Here is a 26,325-nt window from a genome sequence, read left to right on the forward strand (position 1 = left end):
TCTCTGAATGTCCTTGAGTGGCCCAGCCAGAGCCAGAGGACTTGAACCCGATTGAACTTCTCTGGAGAGACCTGAAAATAGCTGTGTAGTGACACTCCCCATCCAACCTAACAGAGCTTGAGAGGATCTGCAGAGAAGAATGGGAGAAACTCTCAAAATACAAGTGTGCAAAGCTTGTAGCGTCACACCCAAGAAGACTCGAGGCTGTAATCGCTGCCAAAGATGCTTCAACAAAGTACTGAGTAAAGGGTCTGAATACTTATGTAAATGTGATATTTCAGTTTTATATTTGTAGTAAATTAGCTAAATGTTCTAAAAACCTGTTTCTGCTTTGTCATTATGTTTTTGTCTCTCTATGACTGTGCTGCTGTTGAGGCAAGGAGGAGCTCACAGACGGACACTATTCCAATCTACAGTATTACACACACACCTTCAGAGTGGTTTTACTCTCTCTGTTCACCTGCCCTAAACTGTTATATCAGGCTCTGAGGTCACTGTCAGGTCATGGGGGAGTCCGACACCTGAGTGACCTTTCACTAACAAATTAGTCACGTCTTGAGGGGGAGGGGGGTGGTGGTCATCCAGTCATCTTCAAAAGGGAATACTTCCTCTAGATAGCCTAGCTACCTGTCCCCTCTCTGCCCCTAGAGCTTAAAACTCCCATGTATGGTCAGTCATGGCTGCCGCTGGCTCAGATTTTCTGTTTCTAACCAGGAGGCGGGGCTTTCTTGTTGAGTGGGAGGAGTCCTGCACATGAAGGCCATTGACTTCCCCATCAGCTCAAAGTCTGTCTTGAGTGAGAGAGAGATAGTGTGGCACTGGCAGGGGACAGTTGGACTACAGTACACTCCCTTAGTGGATCCCTGTTCGTGATACTAAGAGAGAGATAGTGTGGTCCCGGCAGGGGACAGTTGGACTACAGTACACTCCCTTAGTGGATCCCTGTTACTGATACTAAGAGAGAGAGATAGTGTGGTCCTGGCAGGGGACAGTTGGACTACAGTACACTCCCTTAGTGGATCCCTGTTACTGATACTAAGAGAGAGAGATAGTGTGGTCCCGGCAGGGGACAGTTGGACTACAGTACACTCCCTTAGTGGATCCCTGTTACTGATACTAAGAGAGAGATAGTGTGGTCCCGGCAGGGGACAGTTGGACTACAGTACACTCCCTTAGTGGATCCCTGTTAGTGATACTAAGAGAGAGAGATAGTGTGGTCCTGGCAGGGGACAGTTGGACTACAGTACACTCCCTTAGTGGATCCCTGTTACTGATACTAAGAGAGAGAGATAGTGTGGTCCCGGCAGGGGACAGTTGGACTACAGTACACTCCCTTAGTGGATCCCTGTTACTGATACTAAGAGAGAGAGATAGTGTGGTCCTGGCAGGGGACAGTTGGACTACAGTACACTCCCTTAGTGGATCCCTGTTACTGATACTAAGAGAGAGAGATAGTGTGGTCCTGGCAGGGGACAGTTGGACTACAGTACACTCCCTTAGTGGATCCCTGTTAGTGATACTAAGAGAGAGAGATAGTGTGGTCCCGGCAGGGGACAATTGGACTACAGTACACTCCTTTAGTGGATCCCTGTTACTGATACTAAGATAGAGCCTGTTTGTCCTTGACTCTAGTCCTTCAGGTGAATTAGTAACAGACCAGGGAATGTGCTGAAATACGAACCACTGGTGGATCACTACACACACACACACACACACACACACACACACACACACACACACACACACACACACACACACACACACACACACACACACACACACACACACACACACACACACACACACACACACACACACACACACACACACACACACACACACACACACACACACACACACACACACACACACCTAGACCAGGGTTTCCTTAACTTGGTCCTGGGCCCCTCCCTGGTTGCACGTTGTGGTTGTTGACATAGCACTACACAGCTGATTCAAATAACCAACTCATCATCAAGCTTTGATGATGTTTCCCAAACTCTCATCTTCACATGACAATGTTACACTAACACAAACAAAGGACCAACCCTATTCAGGAACCAAATCCTAGAGGATGGGTTGGTGCACTGTAGTCAGAGTGCCAGGGAGGAAAAACAAAACGTGCACCCAGGGGGGGGTGTCTCATTGACAAAGGGCTTATTACAGTCTACCTCTGTGTATTTTAATCCTCCTCCACCCCATCCTCTCCCTCTCCTCTTCTTCCACTTCTCTCAGAGTCTCATCCCTGAAGCTCATCATGGCACATCCCACAATGCACCTGCTGCTGCTCAGCCTCCTCATCGCCACCGTGAGTTCACTCCAACCTCAAATATTTTGTGTATTACTCTACAAACATGACCTCCTACGTTGATATTTGACTGTCACTGTTTGAGGAGTGAGACTTCTCTGGGTTCTGTTCCGGTTTGTTTCTGCAAGGTGAGCTTTGGCTCTGGTTGGCTTGGAAACGAGCCACAGGGCTCTGTGACTTATTAGCGTTACTGAAAGATTGAATGAAGGACGCACAGGCTCATGCAGGCCAGACAGTCTCCTTCAGTGGAAATCTGTAGAGTCGGTCAATGAGTAACTGTCCTTCTGCAAGGAGAGAGAGAACGTCTAGCCCATTCTGTAGTGTTTTGTCCTTGAGAACACCAAGGGTTTTACATTTTCATTACAGCCCAATACTGGCACACCGGATTCAACTAATCAAGGTGTTCATTTATAGTTGAGTGATTGAATGAGGAGTGCAAGTACTGGGCTGGTGCAAAAATGTGCAACTCCGGAGCTTTTCAACGACTGGAGTCCAGGAACACTGGTCTACTGTATATTCATCACGTGTTGTGATAGGCTGCTGGGAAAGGCCTGGAGAAGGGACCACTGGAGAACAAGGTTCTAGACGTACCAGAGGGGACACCTGTACCCTACGCCCTCTACCAGGTAACACACACACACACACACACACACACACACACACACACACACACACACACACACACACACACACACACACACACACACACACACACACACACACACACACACACACACACACACACACACACACACACACACACACACACACACACACACACACACACACCTGTCCCCTTCATTTCTGGTCTTTGTTTGGAACTCCGTCTGCAGTTCCAAACGTCCCACGTCGAGGTTGATGGGTTCAGATTGACAGGAGAGACTGAAGCAAAGATCAGCATCTCAGAGGACGGCTGGCTCTACCTGGAACAAACCCTGGACTGGGCCCACACACAGACACATACTCTGGAGGTGACACACACACACACAAACACACACAAACACACACTGACACACATACACACACACACACACTGTAGAAGTTAACACACACACACTGTAGAAGTTAACACACACACACACACTGTAGAAGTTAACACACACACACCCACACACTGTAGAAGTTAACACAGACACACACTGTAGAAGCTAAAAAAACACACACAGACAGCCACTATAGTAGTTAACATACACAGACCACACACTATAGTAGTTAACATACACAGACCACACACTATAGTAGTTAACATACACAGACCACACAATGTAGTAATTAACATACACAGACCACACACTATAGTAGTTAACATACACAGACCACACAATGTAGTAGTTAACATACACAGACCACACAATGTAGTATGTAACATACACAGACCACACACTATAGTAGTTAACATACACAGACCACATAATGTAGTAGTTAACATACACAGACCCCACACTATAGTAGTTAACATACACAGACTACACACTATAGTAGTTAACATACACAGACTACACACTATAGTAGTTAACATACACAGACCCCACACTATAGTAGTTAACATACACAGACTACACACTATAGTAGTTAACATACACAGACTACACACTATAGTAGTTAACATACACAGACTACACACTATAGTAGTTAACATACACAGACCACATAATGTAGTAGTTAACATACACAGACCACATAATGTAGTAGTTAACATACACAGACCACACACTATAGTAGTTAACATATACAGACCACACACTATAGTAGTTAACATACACAGACCCCACACTATAGTAGTTAACATACACAGACTACACACTATAGTAGTTAACATACACAGACTACACACTATAGTAGTTAACATACACAGACCACATAATGTAGTAGTTAACATACACAGACCACATAATGTAGTAGTTAACATACACAGACTACACACTATAGTAGTTAACATACACAGACCACATAATGTAGTAGTTAACATACACAGACCCCACACTATAGTAGTTAACATACACAGACTACACACTATAGTAGTTAACATACACAGACCCCACACTATAGTAGTTAACATACACAGACTACACACTATAGTAGTTAACATACACAGACTACACACTATAGTAGTTAACATACACAGACCCCACACTATAGTAGTTAACATACACAGACTACACACTATAGTAGTTAACATACACAGACTACACACTATAGTAGTTAACATACACAGACTACACACTATAGTAGTTAACATACACAGACCACATAATGTAGTAGTTAACATACACAGACCACATAATGTAGTAGTTAACATACACAGACCACACACTATAGTAGTTAACATATACAGACCACACACTATAGTAGTTAACATACACAGACCCCACACTATAGTAGTTAACATACACAGACTACACACTATAGTAGTTAACATACACAGACTACACACTATAGTAGTTAACATACACAGACCACATAATGTAGTAGTTAACATACACAGACCACATAATGTAGTAGTTAACATACACAGACTACACACTATAGTAGTTAACATACACAGACCACATAATGTAGTAGTTAACATACACAGACCACACAATGTAGTAGTTAACATACACAGACTACACACTATAGTAGTTAACATACACAGACCCCACACTATAGTAGTTAACATACACAGACTACACACTATAGTAGTTAACATACACAGACCACATAATGTAGTAGTTAACATACACAGACTACACACTATAGTAGTTAACATACACAGACTACACACTATAGTAGTTAACATACACAGACTACACACTATAGTAGTTAACATACACAGACTACACACTATAGTAGTTAACATACACAGACCACACACTATAGTAGTTAACATACACAGACCCCACACTATAGTAGTTAACATACACAGACCACACAATGTAGTATGTAACATACACAGACCACACACTATAGTAGTTAACATACACAGACCACACAATGTAGTAGTTAACATACACAGACCACATAATGTAGTAGTTAACATACACAGACTACACACTATAGTAGTTAACATACACAGACTACACACTATAGTAGTTAACATACACAGACTACACACTATAGTAGTTAACATACACAGACCACACACTATAGTAGTTAACATACACAGACTACACACTATAGTAGTTAACATACACAGACTACACACTATAGTAGTTAACATACACAGACCACACACTATAGTAGTTAACATACACAGACTACACACTATAGTAGTTAACATACACAGACCCCACACTATAGTAGTTAACATACACAGACCACACAATGTAGTATGTAACATACACAGACCACACACTATAGTAGTTAACATACACAGACCACACAATGTAGTAGTTAACATACACAGACCCCACACTATAGTAGTTAACATACACAGACCACACACTATAGTAGTTAACATATACAGACCACACACTATAGTAGTTAACATACACAGACCACACACTATAGTAGTTAACATACACAGACCACACACTATAGTAGTTAACATACACAGACCACACAATGTAGTAGTTAACATACACAGACCCCACACTATAGTAGTTAACATACACAGACCACACACTATAGTAGTTAACATACACAGACCCCACACTATAGTAGTTAACATACACAGACCACACAATGTAGTATGTAACATACACAGACCACACACTATAGTAGTTAACATACACAGACCACACACTATAGTAGTTAACATACACAGACCACACACTATAGTAGTTAACATATACAGACCACACACTATAGTAGTTAACATATACAGACCACACACTATAGTAGTTAACATACACAGACCACACACTATAGTAGTTAACATACACAGACCCCACACTATAGTAGTTAACATACACAGACCACACACTATAGTAGTTAACATACACAGACCACACAATGTAGTAATTAACATACACAGACCACACACTATAGTAGTTAACATACACAGACCACACAATGTAGTAGTTAACATACACAGACCACACAATGTAGTAGTTAACATACACAGATCACACACTATAGTAGTTAACATACACAGACCACACAATGTAGTAATTAACATACACAGACCACACAATGTAGTAGTTAACATACACAGATCACACACTATAGTAGTTAACATACACAGACCACACAATGTAGTAATTAACATACACAGACCACACAATGTAGTAGTTAACATACACAGACCACACAATGTAGTAGTTAACATACACAGATCACACACTATAGTAGTTAACATACACAGACCACACAATGTAGTAGTTAACATACACAGATCACACACTATAGTAGTTAACATACACAGACCACACACTATAGTAGTTAATACAAGTGATACAAGTTAGTATTTGAGTGAACCCAGAGTCTCTGCTGGCACTGCAGTACAGCAGCCTTAACCACTGCGCCACCCGGGAGGCCATAACCTTAACAATTCTGACTTAATACTTAACCTTAAACACATTCAAATTTGACATTTGGAACAACTTCAAAATGTGACGTTTGAGAAACATGGATGAACGTCTAATTCTGATGTGAGACTGTGAGAGCTGGTAGGACACACACACAGACATACACACACTGTCGATTCACAGATCTGACAAGTACCTGCATGCACACACATACACAATGTCATTTAGTATAGACCCACACACACATCCCAGCTTCATGTTGTTGTTGTTGTTGTAGCTGGAGGCCTTAGTGGGTTCGGAACCAGTAGAAGGTCCAGTCATCATCACCATCAACGTGTTGGATGTCAACAACCACGCCCCGTCCTTCAACCAGACTGACTACATCGGCATCGTCAAGGAACGTACCCCCGCAGGTCTGTCTGCCTGTCACTCTGTCTGTCACTCTGTGTGACTGACTGTCTGTCACTCTGTCTGACTGACTGTCTGTCTCTCCGTCTGTTTGTCTGTCTGTGTGTGTGTTCATTATGTGGGTGTGTGTGTTGTAGGTGTTCCATTTGCGCGTGTGTTTGCTACTGACCTGGACGACCCAGAGTCTCCCAACGCCCATCTGAGTTACACCTTGGTCTCCCAGATCCCCAACAGAGACAACACCCTGTTCTTCGAGATCAACAGCAACACAGGAGAGATTTCTACTACTGCCGAGGGTAACACACACACACACACACACACACACACACACACACACACACACACACACACACACACACACACACACACACACACACACACACACACACACACACACACACACACACACACACACACACACACACACACACACACACACACACACACACACACACACACACACACACTCCCGGAGATCCTCAAAGTGCACACACATAGATCATCCCAGAAGTTGTGGTCTCTAATCTCATCCTGTATGAGTGCTAATCTGTGAGTTATGCATCCTTTAATCTCACACCAGCCCAGATCACCACACCTCAACTCTCATGCTCCAGATTAACACATCAGATTAACACATGCTTGGTGTCAGATTGACCACGTGATTATGTTACTGATTACAGCTGTGTGTGTGTGTGTGTGTGTGTGTGTGTGTGTGTGTGTGTGTGTGTGTGTGTGTGTGTGTGTGTGTGTGTGTGTGTGTGTGTGTGTGTGTGTGTGTGTGTGTGTGTGTGTGTGTGTGTGTGTGTGTGTGTGTGTGTGTGAGTGTGTGTGTGTGTGTGTGTGTGTGTGTGTGTGTGTGTGTGTGTGTGTGTGTGTGTGTGTGTGTGTGTGTGTGTGTGTGTGTGTGTGTGTGTGTGTGTGTGTGTGTGTGTGTGTTCCTGCAGGAGAGCGTCTGCTGAAGGCCAGAGAAAGTGTTATTCATTCCAGAGGAGGGGACTTCAGTGATTCTCTGAAGAAGAGGTTTGATGACTACTGCACCCCCACAGGGGACATCCCTTATGAACTCAACCCCTTCTACAGCTGTGTGCAGAGAGCAGGTCAGTGTGTACTTCACCATATTTACTTGTAGTTTAAGATGAAACTATAAAATCACTATTGTCAGGTAGACATGACCAAGATGGTCCAAATAGATAGATGATTGAGCCCATAGCAGACCACAAGGGGGGCGGATAAAGAGAAAAAGAGGAGGGCATTTCAGAGAGGATGCAAATAGAGCAGAGCACATGCAGACACTTGGAAACATGTCAGGCAGAGAGAGAGAGAGGGGGGGATAAAGAGAGAGTGAGGGATAGAGACAGAGGCATAGAGAGCGAGGGATAGATAGATTCATTCAAGTGATTAAAGCTGATTATGAGGTTAATGGTGTGATTGAGAGGCTGCTGAACAGAACCTCCTCTACATAATGTTGTTGAGTTCAGCTGTGGCCACTGGCCAGAGCAGCCTGACCTCTCACCTCTGACCCCTGTGTTGTCACACAGAGAGCCCCGAGGTCATGCTCAGATATTCCTGTATAGTACACTACTACTAGTACACTACTTTTGTCCAGGGCCCTACGTTTGGCCAGTTCCTCCATAGACATACAGGGCGACAGTCAAACACAGTGTACCATATGGGAAATAAGGAATCATTTGGGCCTGTCTTCTTCGGTGGTGCCTGTGTATTGACTGTGAATGGTCCTGTTACTTCCTCTGTGGTTGTAGAGTCTCGGAGGCTGAACCCTCTGGAAGACCCAGACTTCACTCTGATTGTTCGTGTGGAGGACATGGGTGGGGAGTCAGTGAGCGCTCTCAACGGTAACACGAGGGTTAAAATTGTCGTGCAGGAGAACCTGTGGGTCAATCCTGGACCGATCAACCTCAGAGAACAGTTGAAAGGGATATACCCCATGCCCATCGGCAAGGTACGGCAGGGGTGGAAATCACACTCACACAATCACTATAGGTGCCCCAGTACTAAGGAAACACTAAGGACCTAAAGGAGACAGTTTAGAAAACACTAAGAACCTAAAGGAGACAGTTTAGAAAACACTAAGAACCTAAAGGAGACTGTTTAGAAAACACTAAGAACCTAAAGGAGACTGTTTAGAAAACACTAAGGACCTAAAGAGACTGTTTAGAAAACAGTAAGAACCTAAAGAGACTGTTTAGAAAACACTAAGGACATAAAGAGACTGTTTAGAAAACAGTAAGAACCTAAAGAGACTGTTTAGAAAACACCAAGGACCTAAAGAGACTGTATAGAAAACAGTAAGGACCTAAAGAGACCGTTTAGAAAACACTAAGGACCTAAAGAGACTGTATAGAAAACAGTAAGGACCTAAAGAGACTCTCTAGAAAACACTAAGAACCGAAAGAGACTGTTTAGAAAACACCAAGGACCTAAAGAGACTGTTTAGAAAACAGTAAGGACCTAAAGAGACTGTTTAGAAAACACTAAGAACCGAAAGAGACTGTTTAGAAAACACTAAGAACCGAAAGAGACTGTTTAGAAAACACTAAGAACCGAAAGAGACTGTTTAGAAAACACCAAGGACCTAAAGAGACTGTTTAGAAAACACTAAGAACCGAAAGAGACTGTTTAGAAAACACTAAGGACCTAAAGAGACTGTATAGAAAACAGTAAGGACCTAAAGAGACTCTCTAGAAAACACTAAGAACCGAAAGAGACTGTTTAGAAAACACCAAGGACCTAAAGAGACTGTTTAGAAAACAGTAAGGACCTAAAGAGACTGTTTAGAAAACACTAAGAACCGAAAGAGACTGTTTAGAAAACACTAAGAACCGAAAGAGACTGTTTAGAAAACACTAAGAACCGAAAGAGACTGTTTAGAAAACACCAAGGACCTAAAGAGACTGTTTAGAAAACACTAAGAACCGAAAGAGACTGTTTAGAAAACACTAAGGACCTAAAGAGACTGTTTAGAAAACACTAAGGACATAAAGAGACTGTTTAGAAAACAGTAAGAACCTAAAGAGACTGTATAGAAAACACTAAGGACATAAAGGAGACTGTTTAGAAAACACTAAGGACCTAAAGAGACTGTTTAGAAAACAGTAAGAACCTAAAGAGACTGTTTAGAAAACAGTAAGAACCTAAAGAGACTGTATAGAAAACAGTAAGGACCTAAAGAGACTGTTTAGAAAACACTAAGGACCTAAAGAGACTGTATAGAAAACAGTAAGGACCTAAAGAGACTCTCTAGAAAACACTAAGAACCGAAAGAGACTGTTTAGAAAACACCAAGGACCGAAAGAGACTGTTTAGAAAACAGTAAGGACCTAAAGAGACTGTTTAGAAAACACCAAGGACCTAAAGAGACTGTTTAGAAAACACTAAGAACCGAAAGAGACTGTTTAGAAAACACTAAGGACCTAAAGAGACTGTTTAGAAAACACTAAGGACCTAAAGAGACTGTTTAGAAAACACTAAGGACATAAAGAGACTGTTTAGAAAACACTAAGGACCTAAAGAGACTGTTTAGAAAACAGTAAGAACCTAAAGAGACTGTATAGAAAACACTAAGGACCTAAAGAGACTGTTTAGAAAACACTAAGGACATAAAGAGACTGTTTAGAAAACACTAAGGACCTAAAGAGACTGTTTAGAAAACAGTAAGAACCTAAAGAGACTGTATAGAAAACACTAAGGACATAAAGGAGACTGTTTAGAAAACACCAAGGACCTAAAGAGACTGTTTAGAAAACAGTAAGGACCTAAAGAGACTGTTTAGAAAACACTAAGAACCGAAAGAGACTGTTTAGAAAACACTAAGAACCGAAAGAGACTGTTTAGAAAACACCAAGGACCTAAAGAGACTGTTTAGAAAACACTAAGAACCGAAAGAGACTGTATAGAAAACACCAAGGACCTAAAGAGACTGTTTAGAAAACACTAAGAACCGAAAGAGACTGTTTAGAAAACACTAAGGACCTAAAGAGACTGTTTAGAAAACACTAAGGACATAAAGAGACTGTTTAGAAAACAGTAAGAACCTAAAGAGACTGTATAGAAAACACTAAGGACATAAAGGAGACTGTTTAGAAAACACTAAGGACCTAAAGAGACTGTTTAGAAAACAGTAAGAACCTAAAGAGACTGTTTAGAAAACAGTAAGAACCTAAAGAGACTGTATAGAAAACAGTAAGGACCTAAAGAAACTGTTTAGAAAACACTAAGGACCTAAAGAGACTGTATAGAAAACAGTAAGGACCTAAAGAGACTCTCTAGAAAACACTAAGAACCGAAAGAGACTGTTTAGAAAACACCAAGGACCGAAAGAGACTGTTTAGAAAACAGTAAGGACCTAAAGAGACTGTTTAGAAAACACCAAGGACCTAAAGAGACTGTTTAGAAAACACCAAGGACCTAAAGAGACTGTTTAGAAAACACTAAGGACCTAAAGAGACTGTTTAGAAAACACTAAGGACATAAAGAGACTGTTTAGAAAACAGTAAGGACCTAAAGAGACTGTTTAGAAAACACTAAGGACATAAAGAGACTGTTTAGAAAACAGTAAGGACCTAAAGAGACTGTTTAGAAAACACCAAGGACCTAAAGAGACTGTTTAGAAAACACTAAGAACCGAAAGAGACTGTATAGAAAACACTAAGGACATAAAGGAGACTGTTTAGAAAACACCAAGGACCTAAAGAGACTGTTTAGAAAACAGTAAGGACCTAAAGAGACTCTCTAGAAAACACACAATCAGCATGCATACCTTAAATTTGATCTCCTATTGACATCACTGCATGATTAAAGGAAAATGTTACATATAAAGCAGTTAAGATACAGGACATATCTATAGCTGTCTGTCTGTCTGTCTGTCTGTCTGTCTGTCTGTCTGTCTGTCTGTCTGTCTGTCTGTCTGTCTGTCTGTCTGTCTGTCTGTCTGTCTGTCTGTCTGTCTGTCTGTCTGTCTGTCTGTCTGTCTGTCTGTCTGTCTGTCTGTCTGTCTGTCTGTCTGGTCTGGTCTGGTCTGGTCTGGTCTGGTCTGGTCTGGTCTGGTCTGTCTGTCTGTCTGTCTGTCTGTCTGTCTGTCTGTCTGTCTGTCTGTCTGTCTGTCTGACTGTCTGTCTGTCTGTCTGTCTGTCTGTCTGTCTGTCTGTCTGTCTGTCTGTCTGTCTGTCTGTCTGTCTGTCTGTCTGTCTGTCTGTCTGTCTGTCTGTCTGTCTGTCTGTCTGTCTGACTCTGACTGACTGACTGACTGACTGACTGACTGTCCGACCGTCCGTCCGTCCGTCCGTCTGTCTGTCTGACTGTCTGATGTCTCCTTGCAGGTCCAGTCTAATGATCCCAGTGCCTTCTACAGGCTGGTACAGAAAGAACGGGAGCTGACGTTCCCCTTCAATGTCACGGAGGAAGGAGACATTCTGCTGACTGAGGAGCTGGACAGAGAGGACAAGGCCATGGTAACCAGCTAGTCCTCCTCATCACAATCACTATCTAACACTCTGGTCCCAAGCAGCATTATTTAATGGAGTACTGTCCATCACTGGATAGTTTATATAAAAATAAATGTGAACTAAAAACTAAAAAATAAATGTGTGTGTGTGTGTGTGTGTGTGTGTGTGTGTGTGTGTGTGTGTGTGTGTGTGTGTGTGTGTGTGTGTGTGTGTGTGTGTGTGTGTGTGTGTGTGTGTGTGTGTGTGTTCCAGTACATCCTGGTGGTGTTTGCTGAGGATAGCTATGGTAACCAGGTAGACCCTCCCCTGGAAGTGCAGGTGGTGGTGGACGATGTTAATGATAACGCTCCAATCTGTGAGGAGGAACTCAGTGTGTTTGAAGTGCAGGAGAACGAACCCACAGGTAACTAACTACTGGATGTGTGTGTGTGTGATAGGTTGGAGATGTGTGATTCACTACACAGCCAGAAGTATATGTACACCCCTTTAAATGAGTGGATTCGGCTATTTAAGCCATAGCAGCAAAGGGGGGACCAACTCGATATTAATGCCCATGATTTTGGAATGAGATGTTTGACGAGCAGGTGTCCACATACTTACTTTTACATTTCATTGACCCTGATGTGCATTCCATAAATGTGTGAAAAGTCTCCTATCTTGTGACTTTGATGTTAGGACTGTGTTGTGACTGATGTTAGGACTGTGTTGTAACTGATGTTAGGACTGTGTTGTGACTGATGTTAGGACTGTGTTGTGACTGATGTTAGGACTGTGTTGTGACTGATGTTAGGACTGTGTTGAGACTGATGTTAGGACTGTGTTGTGACTGATGTTAGGACTGTGTTGAGACTGATGTTAGGACTGTGTTGTGACTGATGTTAGGACTGTGTTGAGACTGATGTTAGGACTGTGTTGTGACTGATGTTAGGACTGTGTTGAGACTGATGTTAGGACTGTGTTGTGACTGATGTAAGGACTGTGTTGTGACTGATGTTAGGACTGTGTTGAGACTGATGTTAGGACTGTGTTGTGACTGATGTTAGAACTGTGTTGTGACTGATGTTAGGACTGTGCTGTGACTGATGTTAGAACTGTGTTGTGACTGATGTTAGGACTGTGTTGTGACTGATGTTAGGACTGTGTTGAGACTGATGTTAGGACTGTGTTGTGAATGATGTTAGGACTGTGTTGAGACTGATGTTAGGACTGTGTTGTGACTGATGTTAGGACTGTGTTGTGACTGATGTTAGGACTGTGTTGAGACTGATGTTAGGACTGTGTTGTGACTGATGTTAGGACTGTGTTGAGCCTGGTGTTAGGACTGTGTTGAGACTGATGTTAGGACTGTGTTGAGACTGGTGTTAGGACTGTGTTGAGACTGGTGTTAGGACTGTGTTGAGACTGGTGTTAGGACTGTGTTGAGACTGGTGTTAGGACTGTCTTGAGACTGATGTTAGGATTGTGTTGAGGCTGATGTTAGGACTGTGTTGTTATATTAAAGGTATGTGTGTTCAGAGCTGAAGCATTCTAATAGTAACTCATATAACTATGATTGGTTCCTCTGGGTTCCAGGCAGCCCAGTCGGACATCTGATGGTGCATGATGCTGATGATGACAACACACCCAACGCACTGCTCTCCTATTCGTTGGTGACCCAAACCCCATCCTCCGTCTTTACCATCGATGGCATCACCGGCCGCATCCAGGCCAAGCAGATGCTCCAACGCAGAGATGCAACAGAGTACCACCTCACTGTCAGAGTAAACGACCCAGGTACATGCACACACACACACTTGACCTTTGTCTAAAAGTTTGAACAGCACAGACACGTGTTTGCTTCAATGGGCCTCAATGTCTTCCTCAGGTTTCAGCACAGAATGTAAGGTCCTCATCAAGGTTATCGACATCAACAATGAGCTGCCCATCTTCCAGATGAATGACGTGAGACATACCTGAGACACACACCTGAGTTTCATAGATGCTTTAGTTGGTATGGGTTGTTGACCTGTGACCTTTAATACTCTCTCTCTCTATCTATCTCTCTCTCTCTCTCTCTCTCTCTCTCTCTCTCTCTCTCTCTCTCTCTCTCTCTCTCTCTCTCTCTCTCTCTCTCTCTCTCTCTCTCTCTCTCTCGCTCACTTTATCACTCCCTCCCTCTCTCTGTCTCTCTCTCTCTCCCTTCCTCTCCCTCTCTCTCCATCTCTGTATCTCTGTCTCTCTCTCTCCCTTCCTCTCCCTCTCTCTCTCTCCCTCTCTCTCTCTCTCCGTCTCTCTCTATCTCTGTCTCTCTGTTTCTCTCTCTCTCTGTCTCTCTCTCTCGCTCCCTCTCTGTCTCTCTGTTTCTCTCTCTCTCCCTCTGTCTCTCTCTGTCTCTCGCTGTCTCTCTCCCTCTCTCTCTCTCTCTCTCTCTGTCTCTCGCTGTCTCTCTCACTCTCTCTCTGTCTCTCTGTAGTATGGTAGTCACAACCTGTCTGAAGACACAGCTCTAGGCCACACCCTCCTGACAGTGAAAGCCACAGACGCTGACGACCCTGGAACAGGAAGCTCCCGCATCGAGTTCCACATAACCGCTGGCAACGAAGATGGAGTTTTCGCCATGGAGACAGATGACAATGGGGAGGGCAGGCTTGTTGTTGCTAAGGTAACTTCATACTGGAAGACACCTACGAAAGGTCAGATTTTGATAGGTGATCATAAAGATGATAAGCTGATCCTAGATCTATGGTTGTATTGATTATTAAAGGAAACGTCCACCAGCAGGCTGAAACAAACCCACAAAAACGCTTCCATTTTGCTCCAGAATGCTCACAGACCTCTCTCTCCCTTCCTCCCCATCTGCCTCCCTCCCCCTTCCCCTCCCCCTCTCTTTCCCTTCCTCTACCCTTCCTTCCTCTCCCCACTCTCCCTTCCTCCCCCTCCCTCCCTTCCTCTCCCCTCCCTTCCTCCCCTCTCTCTCCCTTCCTCCCCCTCTCTCTCCCTTCATCCCCCTCGATCTCCCTTCGTCCCCCTTCTCTCTTCCTCCCTCCCCTCTCTCCCTCCTTCCCCCCTCTTTCTCCAGCCTCTGAACTATGAGACTGCTTCCTCCTATAAGCTACAGATTGATGCTCGTAACCCAGAGCCGCTGGTGAGCGGTCTCGAGTACGGCGCTGAGTCGTCCGCCGTGGTCTCGGTAGCGGTCAGTGACGTTGATGAGGCTCCAGTGTTTGACATGGACATTCTGGATGTCACGGTGCCAGAGGACACCAAGGAGGGAGCTACACTGCTCAAAATAGACGCCAAGGACCCAGAGGGAAAAGAGATACTGTAATCACATTATGAGAGGGATTGATGTTGTGTGTGTGTTATGGCTCTGATAGTGTATATTTTGTGCTCTAACTGTGTGTGTATTGTAGGTTCAAGATGGAGGGAGACACTAAGGGTTGGTTGGAGATTGATCCTGCTACTGGAGAGATAAAGATAAAGAATAAAGCTGTGCTGGACAGAGAGACGGTGGAGTCCTTCCACTTTACTGTTGTCGCCTTCGAGAAAGGTGACGAACACACATATGTATATTTCGGATACTTTTTTGACCCACACACTGCCAGTTTGAGTCCAGGTTAGAGAATATCCATAATGAACAATATCTCTCCACCCCCAGCCAATCCAGAGCTGTCCACAGAGCGCGAGGTGTCTGTGAGGCTGCTGGATGTGAATGACAATGTCCCCAAGCTGACAGAGAACCAGGCCTTCATCTGTGTGAAGAAGCCTCAGCCTATAGTCCTGACGGCCCTGGACGCGGACGCAGACCCCTTCGGAGCACCTTTCACATTCAGCCTGGCCCAGGGCAAGAAGTCCCCCAACTGGGACCTAAGCGCTGTGGACGGTACACATTTGTTAGACAAGACTACATCTCCTAGAGATCCTGTCTATTAATGTGCTCCCGTGTTGATGTGGGATTGTGTCTCTTCCCTTGGTTTCCTGTAGGTACGTCTGCTAAACTGACCCTGAAGAAATCTCCCAGCGAGGACAAAACCTTCCTAATCCCCATCAGCATCAAAGACAACGCTGGCATGGGCATCACACAGAAGTTTGAGGGTGAGTGGTTACAGCCAGCTGTGTGTGATAGCACCCATCACACACAAGATCATGTAGCTGTGAGTGGGTGTCTTTTACCAATGTGTATTTGTCTCTGATGTGTGTGTTCTCCCTACAGTGCGAGTGTGTAACTGCACAGAGTTGGGATACTGTTTCACCGAGCCGGGCGTTCATGTAGGGGTGTTAGGAATGCCCACCACCATCGGAATCCTGGCTGGAACTGTCGGATTCATCGGTGAGTAACAGCCGCTGTTGTTCACTGGTGTTGTTGCTATGCACTGCACTTTAACCTCTTGCGATGAGCAATCCCGTATCCGGGAGCGTAATTATAGCCTCAAGCTCATTACCATAACGCAACGTTAACTATTCATGAAAATCACAAATGAAATTAAATAAATATATTGGCTCACAAGTTTAGCCTTTTGTTAACAACACTGTCATCTCAGTTTTTCAAAATATGCTTTTCAACCATAGCTACATAAGCATTTGTGTGAGAGTATTTTTTAATTTCACCTTTATTTAACCAGGTAGGCTAGTTGAGAACAAGTTCTCATTTGCAACTGCGACCTGGCCAAGATAAAGCATAGCAGTGTGAACAGACAACACAGAGTTACACATGGAGTAAACAATTAACGGCTAGCATAGCATTAAGCCTAGCATTCAGCAGGCAACATTTTCACAAAAACAAGAAAAGCATTCAAATAAAATAATTTACCTTTGAAGAACTTCAGATGTTTTCAATGAGGAGACTATCAGTTAGATAGAAAATGTTCAGTTTTTCCAAAAATATTATTTGTGTAGGAGAAATCCCTCCGTTTTGTTCATCACGTTTGGCTAAGAAAAAAACCCGAAAATTCAGTCATTACAACGCCAAACTTTTTTCCAAATTAACTCCATAATATTTGTCATGCTGGTGAAAGAGGACCCAAAAGCGACTTGGCGAAAACAGAGTCTTTAATCCAGTAAAGTAAATACAATCAAAAAACACAACTTTCACTCGAAATGACGAGGACAAACTGGAGACTCGATCTTGAACAGCAGGTGAACAGCAGGTTGCCTCGGGAAGGCACTTGAACCAGACAGACTCAGACACCTGCTCACCACGCAGCATCTGAGGAAAACACGACACGACAGGGCGATACACAAACACAGCACGGTGAATTCTAGACAAGGAACCGACAGGGCAGAAACGAATAACAAGGAGAGAAATAGGGACTCTAATCAGGGAAAAGGATCGGGAACAGGTGTGGGAAGACTAAATGATTGATTAGGGGAATAGGAACAGCTGGGAGCAGGAACGGAACGATAGAGAGAAGAGAGAGCGGGAGAGTGAGAGAGGGAGGGGGAGAGAGAGGGATAGAAAGAGGGAAAGAACCTAATAAGACCAGCAGAGGGAAACGAATAGAAGGAAGCACAGGGACAAGACAAGATAATAAATGACAAAACATGACAGTACCCCCACTCACCGAGCGCCTCCTGGCGCACTCGAGGAGGAATCCTGGCGGCAACGGAGGAAATCATCAATGAGTGAACGGTCCAGCACGTCCCGAGACGGAACCCAACTCCTCTCCTCAGGACCGTAACCCTCCCAATCCACTAAGTATTGGTGACCCCGTCCCCGAGAACGCATGTCCATGATCTTATGTACCTTGTAAATAGGTGCGCTCTCGACAAGGACGGGAGGGGGGGAGGGAAGACGAACGGGAGTGCGAAGAAAGGGCTTGACACAGGAGACATGGAAGACAGGATGGACGCGACGAAGATGTCGCGGAAGAAGCAGTCGCACAGCGACAGGATTGACGACCTGGGAGACACGGAACGGACCAATGAACCGCGGAGTCAACTTACGAGAAGCTGTCGTAAGAGGAAGGTTGCGAGTGGAAAGCCACACTCTCTGGCCGCAACAATACCTTGGACTCTTAATCCTGCGTTTATTGGCGGCTCTCACAGTCTGTGTCCTGTAACGGCAAAGTGCAGACCTCACCCTCCTCCAGGTGCGCTCACAACATTGGACAAACGCTTGAGCGGAGGGAACGCTGGACTCGGCAAGCTGGGATGAGAACAGAGGAGGCTGGTAACCCAGACTACTCTGAAACGGAGATAACCCGGTAGCAGACGAAGGAAGCGAATTGTGAGCGTATTCTGCCCAGGGAGCTGTTCTGCCCAAGACGCAGGGTTTCTGAAAGAAAGGCTGCGTAGTATGCGACCAATCGTCTGATTGGCCCTCTCTGCTTGACCGTTAGACTGGGGATGAAACCCGGAAGAGAGACTGACGGATGCACCAATCAAACGACAGAACTCCCTCCAAAACTGTGACGTGAATTGCGGACCTCTGTCTGAAACGGCGTCTAACGGGAGGCCATGAATTCTGAATACATTCTCGATAATGATTTGTGCCGTCTCCTTAGCGGAAGGAAGTTTAGCGAGGGAATGAAATGTGCCGCCTTAGAGAACCTATCGACAACCGTAAGAATCACAGTCTTCCCCGCAGACAAAGGCAGACCGGTAATGAAGTCTAGGGCGATGTGAGACCATGGTCGAGAAGGAATGGGGAGCGGTCTGAGACGACCGGCAGGAGGAGAGTTACCCGACTTAGTCTGCGCGCAGTCCGAACAAGCAGCCACGAAACGGCGCGTGTCACGCTCCTGAGTCGGCCACCAAAAGCGCTGGCGAATAGACGCAAGAGTGCCTCGAACACCGGGATGACCAGCTAACTTGGCAGAGTGAGCCCACTGAAGAACAGCCAGACGAGTGGAAACAGGAACGAAAAGGAGGTTACTAGGACAAGCGCGGCGACGCAGTGTGCGTGAGTGCTTGCTTAACCTGTCTTTCAATTCCCCAGACTGTTAACCCGACAACACGCCCATAAGGAAGAATCCCCTCGGGATCAGTAGAAGCCACAGAAGAACTAAACAGACGGGATAAGGCATCAGGCTTGGTGTTCTTGCTACCCGGACGGTAAGAAATCACAAACTCGAAACGAGCGAAAAACAACGCCCAACGAGCTTGACGGGCATTAAGTCGTTTGGCAGAACGGATGTACTCAAGGTTCTTATGGTCTGTCCAAACGACAAAAGGAACGGTCGCCCCCTCCAACCACTGTCGCCATTCGCCTAGGGCTAAGCGGATGGCGAGCAGTTCTGATTTACCCACATCATAGTTGCGCTCAGATGGCGACAGGCGATGAGAAAAATAAGCGCAAGGATGAACCTTATCGTCAGACTGGAAGCGCTGGGATAGAATGGCTCCCACGCCTACCTCTGAAGCGTCAACCTCGACAATGAATTGTCTAGTGACGTCAGGAGTAACGAGGATAGGAGCGGACGTAAACGTTCTTTTAGAAGATCAAAAGCTCCCTGGGCGGAACCGGACCACTTAAAACACGTCTTGACAGAAGTAAGAGCTGTGAGAGGGCAGCAACTTGACCGAAATTACGAATGAAACGCCGATAGAAATTAGCGAAACCTAAAAAGCGCTGCAACTCGACACGTGACCTTGGAACGGGCCAATCACTGACAGCTTGGACCTTAGCGGAATCCATCTGAATGCCTTCAGCGGAAATAACGGAACCGAGAAAAGTAACGGAGGAGACATGAAAAGAGCACTTCTCAGCCTTTACGTAGAGACAATTCTCTAAAAGGTGCTGTAGAACACGTCGAACGTGCTGAACATGAATCTCGAGTGACGGAGAAAAATCAGGATATCGTCAAGATAGACAAAAACAAAGATGTTCAGCATGTCTCTCAGAACATCATTAACTAATGCCTGAAAAACAGCTGGCGCATTGGCGAGACCAAACGGCAGAACCCGGTACTCAAAATGCCCTAACGGAGTGTTAAACGCCGTTTTCCACTCGTCCCCCTCTCTGATGCGCACGAGATGGTAAGCGTTACGAAGGTCCAACTTAGTAAAGCACCTGGCTCCCTGCAGAATCTCGAAGGCTGATGACATAAGGGGAAGCGGATAACGATTCTTAACCGTTATGTCATTCAGCCTCGATAATCCACGCAGGGGCGCAGAGTACCGTCCTTCTTCTTAACAAAAAAGAACCCCGCCCCGGCCGGAGAGGAAGAAGGCACTATGGTACCGGCGTCAAGAGACACAGACAAATAATCCTCGAGAGCCTTACGTTCGGGAGCCGACAGAGAGTATAGTCTACCCCGAGGAGGAGTGGTCCCCGGAAGGAGATCAATACTACAATCATACGACCGGTGAGGAGGAAGGGAGTTGGCTCGGGACCGACTGAAGACCGTGCGCAGATCATGATATTCCTCCGGCACTCCTGTCAAATCGCCAGGTTCCTCCTGAGAAGTAGGGACAGAAGAAACGGGAGGGATGGCAGACATTAAACACTTCACATGACAAGAAACGTTCCAGGATAGGATAGAATTACTAGACCAATTAATAGAAGGATTATGACATACTAGCCAGGGATGACCCAAAACAACAGGTGTAAACGGTGAACGGAAAATCAAAAAAGAAATAGTCTCACTGTGGTTACCAGATACTGTGAGGGTTAAAGGTAGTGTCTCAAATCTGATACTGGGAAGATGACTACCATCTAAGGCGAACATGGGCGTAGGCTTCTCTAACTCTCTGAAAGGAATGTCATGTTTCCGAACCCATGCTTCGTCCATGAAACAACCCTCAGCCCCAGAGTCTATCAAGGCACTACATGTAGCACCCGAACCGGTCCAGCGTAGATGGACCGACAAAGTAGTACAGGATTTTGATGGAGAGACTTGAGTAGTTGCGCTCACCTGTAGCCCTCCGCTTACAGATGAGCTCTGGCTTTTACTGGACATGAATTAACAAAATGTCCAGCAACTCCGCAATAGAGGCACAGGCGGTTGGTGATCCTCCGTTCCCTCTCCTTAGTCGAGATGCGAATCCCTCCCAGCTGCATGGGCTCAGTCTCTGAGCCAGAGGAGGGAGATGGTTGCGATGCGGAGCAGGGAAACACCGTTGATGCGAGCTCTCTTCCACGAGCCCGGTGACGAAGATCTACCCGTCGTTCTATGCGGATGGCGAGAGCAATCAAAGAGTCCACATCTGAAGGAACCTCCCGGGAGAGAATCTCATCCTTAACCACTGCGTGGAGTCCCTCCAGAAAACGAGCGAGCAGCGCCGGCTCGTTCCACTCACTAGAGGCAGCAAGAGTGCGAAACTCAATAAAATAATCCGTTATGGACCGTTCACCTTGGCATAAGGAAGCCAGGGCCCTAGAAGCCTCCCTACCAAAAACTGAACGGTCAAAAACCCGAATCATCTCCTCTTTAAAGTTCTGGAACTTGTTAGAGCAATCAGCCCTTGCCTCCCAGATAGCTGTGCCCCATTCTCGAGCCCGGCCAGTAAGGAGTGAAATGACGTAAGCAACCCGAGCTCTCTCTCTAGAGTATGTGTTGGGTTGGAGAGAGAACACAATCTCACACTGCGTGAGAAAGGAGCGGCACTCAGTGGGCTGCCCGGAGTAGCAAGGTGGGTTATTAACCCTAGGTTCTGGAGGCTCGGCAGGCCAGGAAGTAACAGGTGGCACGAGACGTAGACTCTGGAACTGTCCAGAGAGGTCGGAAACCTGAGCGGCCAGGTTCTCCACGGCATGACGAGCAGCAGACAATTCCTGCTCGTGTCTGCCGAGCATGGCTCCTTGGATCTCGACGGCAGTGTAACGAGCGTCTGAAGTCGCTGGGTCCATTCCTTGGTCGGTTCCTTCTGTCATGCTGGTGAAAGAGGACCCAAAAGCGACTTGGCGAAAACAGAGTCTTTAATCCAGTAAAGTAAATACAATCAAAAAACACAACTTTCACTCGAAATGACGAGGACAAACTGGAGACTCGATCTTGAACAGCAGGTGAACAGCAGGTTGCCTCGGGAAGGCACTTGAACCAGACAGACTCAGACACCTGCTCACCACGCAGCATCTGAGGAAAACACGACACGACAGGGCGATACACAAACACAGCACGGTGAATTCTAGACAAGGAACCGACAGGGCAGAAACGAATAACAAGGAGAGAAATAGGGACTCTAATCAGGGAAAAGGATCGGGAACAGGTGTGGGAAGACTAAATGATTGATTAGGGGAATAGGAACAGCTGGGAGCAGGAACGGAACGATAGAGAGAAGAGAGAGCGGGAGAGTGAGAGAGGGAGGGGGAGAGAGAGGGATAGAAAGAGGGAAAGAACCTAATAAGACCAGCAGAGGGAAACGAATAGAAGGAAGCACAGGGACAAGACAAGATAATAAATGACAAAACATGACAATATTGACAGAAACATGGCAAACGTTGTTTAGAATCAATCCTTAAGGTGTTTTTCACATATCTATTCGATGATAAATAATTTGTGGAAGTTTGGTTTCTCCTCTGAACCACATGGAAAAATGCATGCAGCTGGAGATTACGCAATATTGTCGACGGAGGACACTAAGCGGACACCTGGTAAATGTAGTCTCTTATGGTCAATCTTCCAATGATATGCCTACAAATACGTCACAATGCTGCAGACACCTTGGGGAAACGACAGAAAGTGTAGACTAATTCCTTGCGCATTCACAGCCATATAAGGAAACATTGGAACACAGCGCCTCCAAAATCTGGGGCATTTCCTGTTTGAAATTTCATCTTGGTTTCGCCTGTAGCATCTGTTCTGTGGCACTCACAGATAATATAATTGCAGTTTTGGAAACGTCAGAGTGTTTTCCTTCCAAAGCTGTCAATTATATGCATAGTCGAGCATCTTTTCGTGACAAAATATCTTGTTTAAAACGGGAACATTTTTCATCCAAAAATGAAATACTGCCCCCAGAGGGCGGAGTGGTACAATAGAGGAACGAAGACCTAACTGTAGCATAAAACGTTGTATTGTTGTTGATAGTTTTTCTTGTTCTTTTTGACTAATCTCTCATGGACAGACTAATCTCTCATGGACAGACTAATCTCTCATGGACAGACTAATCTCTCATGGACAGACTAATCTCTCATGGACAGACTAATCTCTCATGGACAGACTAATCTCTCATGGACAGACTAATCTCTCATGGACAGACTAATCTCTCATGGACAGACTAATCTCTCATGGACAGACTAATCTCTCATGGACAGACTAATCTCTCTTTGACAGACTAATCTCTCATGGACAGACTAATCTCTCATGGACAGACTAATCTCTCATGGACAGACTAATCTCTCATGGACAGACTAATCTCTCATGGACAGACTAATCTCTCATTGACAGACTAATCGAGTATCTAACGCAATTATGCAGGATTTTAGTTCTGGGTTTCCGATAATATGTTTTGACTGTTATTGACGGGTGATGTCACTTCCTCCCTAGCCCTGGTCCTGATCATCGCTTTCCATCGTATAAAGAAGGACAACCAGAAGAAAGCCTTGCTGGGAGAAACGGACGCCATTCTCTAGAAACATATGAGATAGCATGTGTTTGTTTAATTGTTATATTTCTGAAGAACAGATCTACTTTGATTGGTTGTATGCATGTTATAAATACTACCTGGTTTCGTCATAATCACGCGCTCATGCAGCTCAATAACTTATTTCCCTTGTCAGTGAATTTTGTCTGTATTTAGAATTTAGACTGTCCATTCTCAGCTAGTGTGTCTTGACTGGCTGTGCACTGTGTGTGATGGTTCAAACACTCCATTTCAAGCTGCTTGCTGTAATTGTGTAGACTGTTGCTCAGAGACTTTAGTTCACCGTTTGCCTCTGACTGTTGTTTGTGGTTGATACTGTCTTTATACTGATACTCCATGATGTTTTTTTGATGAGGCCTGATATTAGTGAAGATGCTAGCTAGCTGAGGGTTAAATTAGGACGGTTCCACCACTTTAGAATGGGAGAAAGACTGCCTACAGTAAAGAGTAGAAATGACCATGGAAAAACAACCCACGTTGGAGACAGTTCCAACACCTAAACATCCCTCAGTTTAACCCTTAGTGTTAACTGTTTGACAAGCCCAGTGTAATTGAGTGCCTGGTGAATGTCTGAGTGTGTACCAAGGTTATTATAGTTTTGTGATTTTCTATTCAATTTTATTTCTATTCGTTTTTCAATTTAAAAAATGAATTCAGTTTAGTTTCCATTCGGTTTTAGACTTGATTTACTAGTTTTTATTCTGTTTCAGTACGATAAAAAACATATTTTGTTTTTATACTATTCAGTTGTAGTTTCAGTTTCAGTTGTAGTTTCAGTTTCAGTTGTATTTTTTGTGTGAAGGGACAGAAAGTAGCCTTAAGTGTCCTTATGCTAGGGGCCATGTATGTGTGGTAGGACTATAGCAGGGTACTCCAGTACTATTTGAGATGCTCCGCTCACACACATTTCCTAGGTGGTAAAAGTCCTGATGGATATTTTAATTTATGGGCGTAGTAACAAACCCCCACATCACAATCCATTCCACACCAAACTGTTCAAACCCATCACACCCTTCTTGTTGGTAGAGAGAATCATTTGTCGTTTTAAAGCTCATTGTCGGCTATTCTACATATATCCACGTCTTATACGTGTTCACATGATACCGGGAGTCGAATCCTCAGCGAATTACAAAATTAAAACAATAGCTATCTCCCCGTCTTTATCCTGAAATTCTTTGTGGGTGCTGTACAGATGAACTTTGAGGTTGTGGGATGCAGGGTGGTAGTGGGATGCAGGGTGGTAGTGGGATGCAGGGTGGTAGTGGGATGCAGCAGTGGGATGCAGGGTGGTAGTGGGATGCAGGGTGGTAGTGGGATGCAGGGTGGTAGTGGGATGCAGGGTAGTAGTGGGATGCAGGGTGGGATGCAGGGTGGTAGTGGGATGCAGCAGTGGGATGCAGGTTGGGATGCAGGGTAGTAGTGGGATGCAGGGTGGTAGTGGGATGCAGGGTGGGACGCAGGGTGGTAGTGGGATGCAGCAGTGGGATGCAGGTTGGGATGCAGGGTGGGATGCAGGGTAGTAGTGGGATGCAGGGTGGGATGCAGGGTAGTAGTGGGATGCAGGGTGGGATGCAGGGTAGTAGTGGGATGCAGGGTGGGATGCAGCAGTGGGATGCAGGGTGTGGGATGGTGCTGCCAGCCAGCAGCATACCACTCTAGATCCCACTGCTGCCAGCCAGCAGCATACCACTCTAGATCCCACTGCTGGCTTGCCTCTGAAACTAAGCCGGGTCGGGCCTGGTCGGTCCCTGGATGGGAGACCAGATGCTGCTGGAAGTGGTGTTGGAGGGGCAGTAGGGGGCACTTTTGCCTCTGGTCTAAGGAGATACCCAGGAAGTGAAGTGGACATTGGGTGCTGTCTTTTGGATGGGATGTTAAACGGATGTCCTGACTCTCTGTGCTCATTAAAAAAGCCCATTACTTATCATAAGAGTAAGGGTGTTAACCCTGATGTCATGACAAAATTCCCAACCTGGTCCCATTCCCATCATGACCACCTAATCACCCTCCCCCTCATTCTAATTGGCATATATCACTTAGCTGATGTGTGGTGAGTGTTCTGGCACAAAAATGGTTGCCGTGCATCACCCAGGTGGGTGTTGCACATTGGAGGTGAGTTTCCCAATGTAAAGCCATTGGAGTACCTCAGTTGGTAGAAAAGTGATATATAAAGCCAATAAAGGATTATTAGCTT

General features: G+C 45.0%; 1 protein-coding gene across 1 annotated transcript in view; it reads left to right on the top strand.

Annotated features, from left to right (window-relative positions):
- LOC123998301 (cadherin-17-like) overlaps positions 1–25,283 on the top strand; it is a 32,557-nt gene extending 7,274 nt beyond the window's left edge. Inside the window, exons 2-19 of the mRNA XM_046303392.1 lie at positions 2,236–2,308; positions 2,845–2,934; positions 3,142–3,279; positions 7,034–7,169; positions 7,302–7,460; positions 8,109–8,261; positions 8,925–9,124; positions 12,501–12,632; positions 12,879–13,029; positions 14,199–14,399; positions 14,491–14,567; positions 15,079–15,267; positions 15,685–15,929; positions 16,019–16,155; positions 16,264–16,488; positions 16,590–16,700; positions 16,819–16,935; positions 24,035–25,283. Of these exons, the coding sequence (XP_046159348.1) occupies positions 2,258–2,308; positions 2,845–2,934; positions 3,142–3,279; positions 7,034–7,169; positions 7,302–7,460; positions 8,109–8,261; positions 8,925–9,124; positions 12,501–12,632; positions 12,879–13,029; positions 14,199–14,399; positions 14,491–14,567; positions 15,079–15,267; positions 15,685–15,929; positions 16,019–16,155; positions 16,264–16,488; positions 16,590–16,700; positions 16,819–16,935; positions 24,035–24,120 (2,598 nt within the window). The 5' untranslated portion in view covers positions 2,236–2,257 and the 3' untranslated portion in view covers positions 24,121–25,283. The remainder of the gene's footprint in view (positions 1–2,235; positions 2,309–2,844; positions 2,935–3,141; positions 3,280–7,033; positions 7,170–7,301; positions 7,461–8,108; positions 8,262–8,924; positions 9,125–12,500; positions 12,633–12,878; positions 13,030–14,198; positions 14,400–14,490; positions 14,568–15,078; positions 15,268–15,684; positions 15,930–16,018; positions 16,156–16,263; positions 16,489–16,589; positions 16,701–16,818; positions 16,936–24,034) is intronic.
- Positions 25,284–26,325: the final 1,042 nt, after the last annotated feature.

This window comes from Oncorhynchus gorbuscha, linkage group LG15 (genome assembly GCF_021184085.1).
Source record: "Oncorhynchus gorbuscha isolate QuinsamMale2020 ecotype Even-year linkage group LG15, OgorEven_v1.0, whole genome shotgun sequence".
Taxonomy (NCBI): domain Eukaryota; kingdom Metazoa; phylum Chordata; class Actinopteri; order Salmoniformes; family Salmonidae; genus Oncorhynchus; species Oncorhynchus gorbuscha.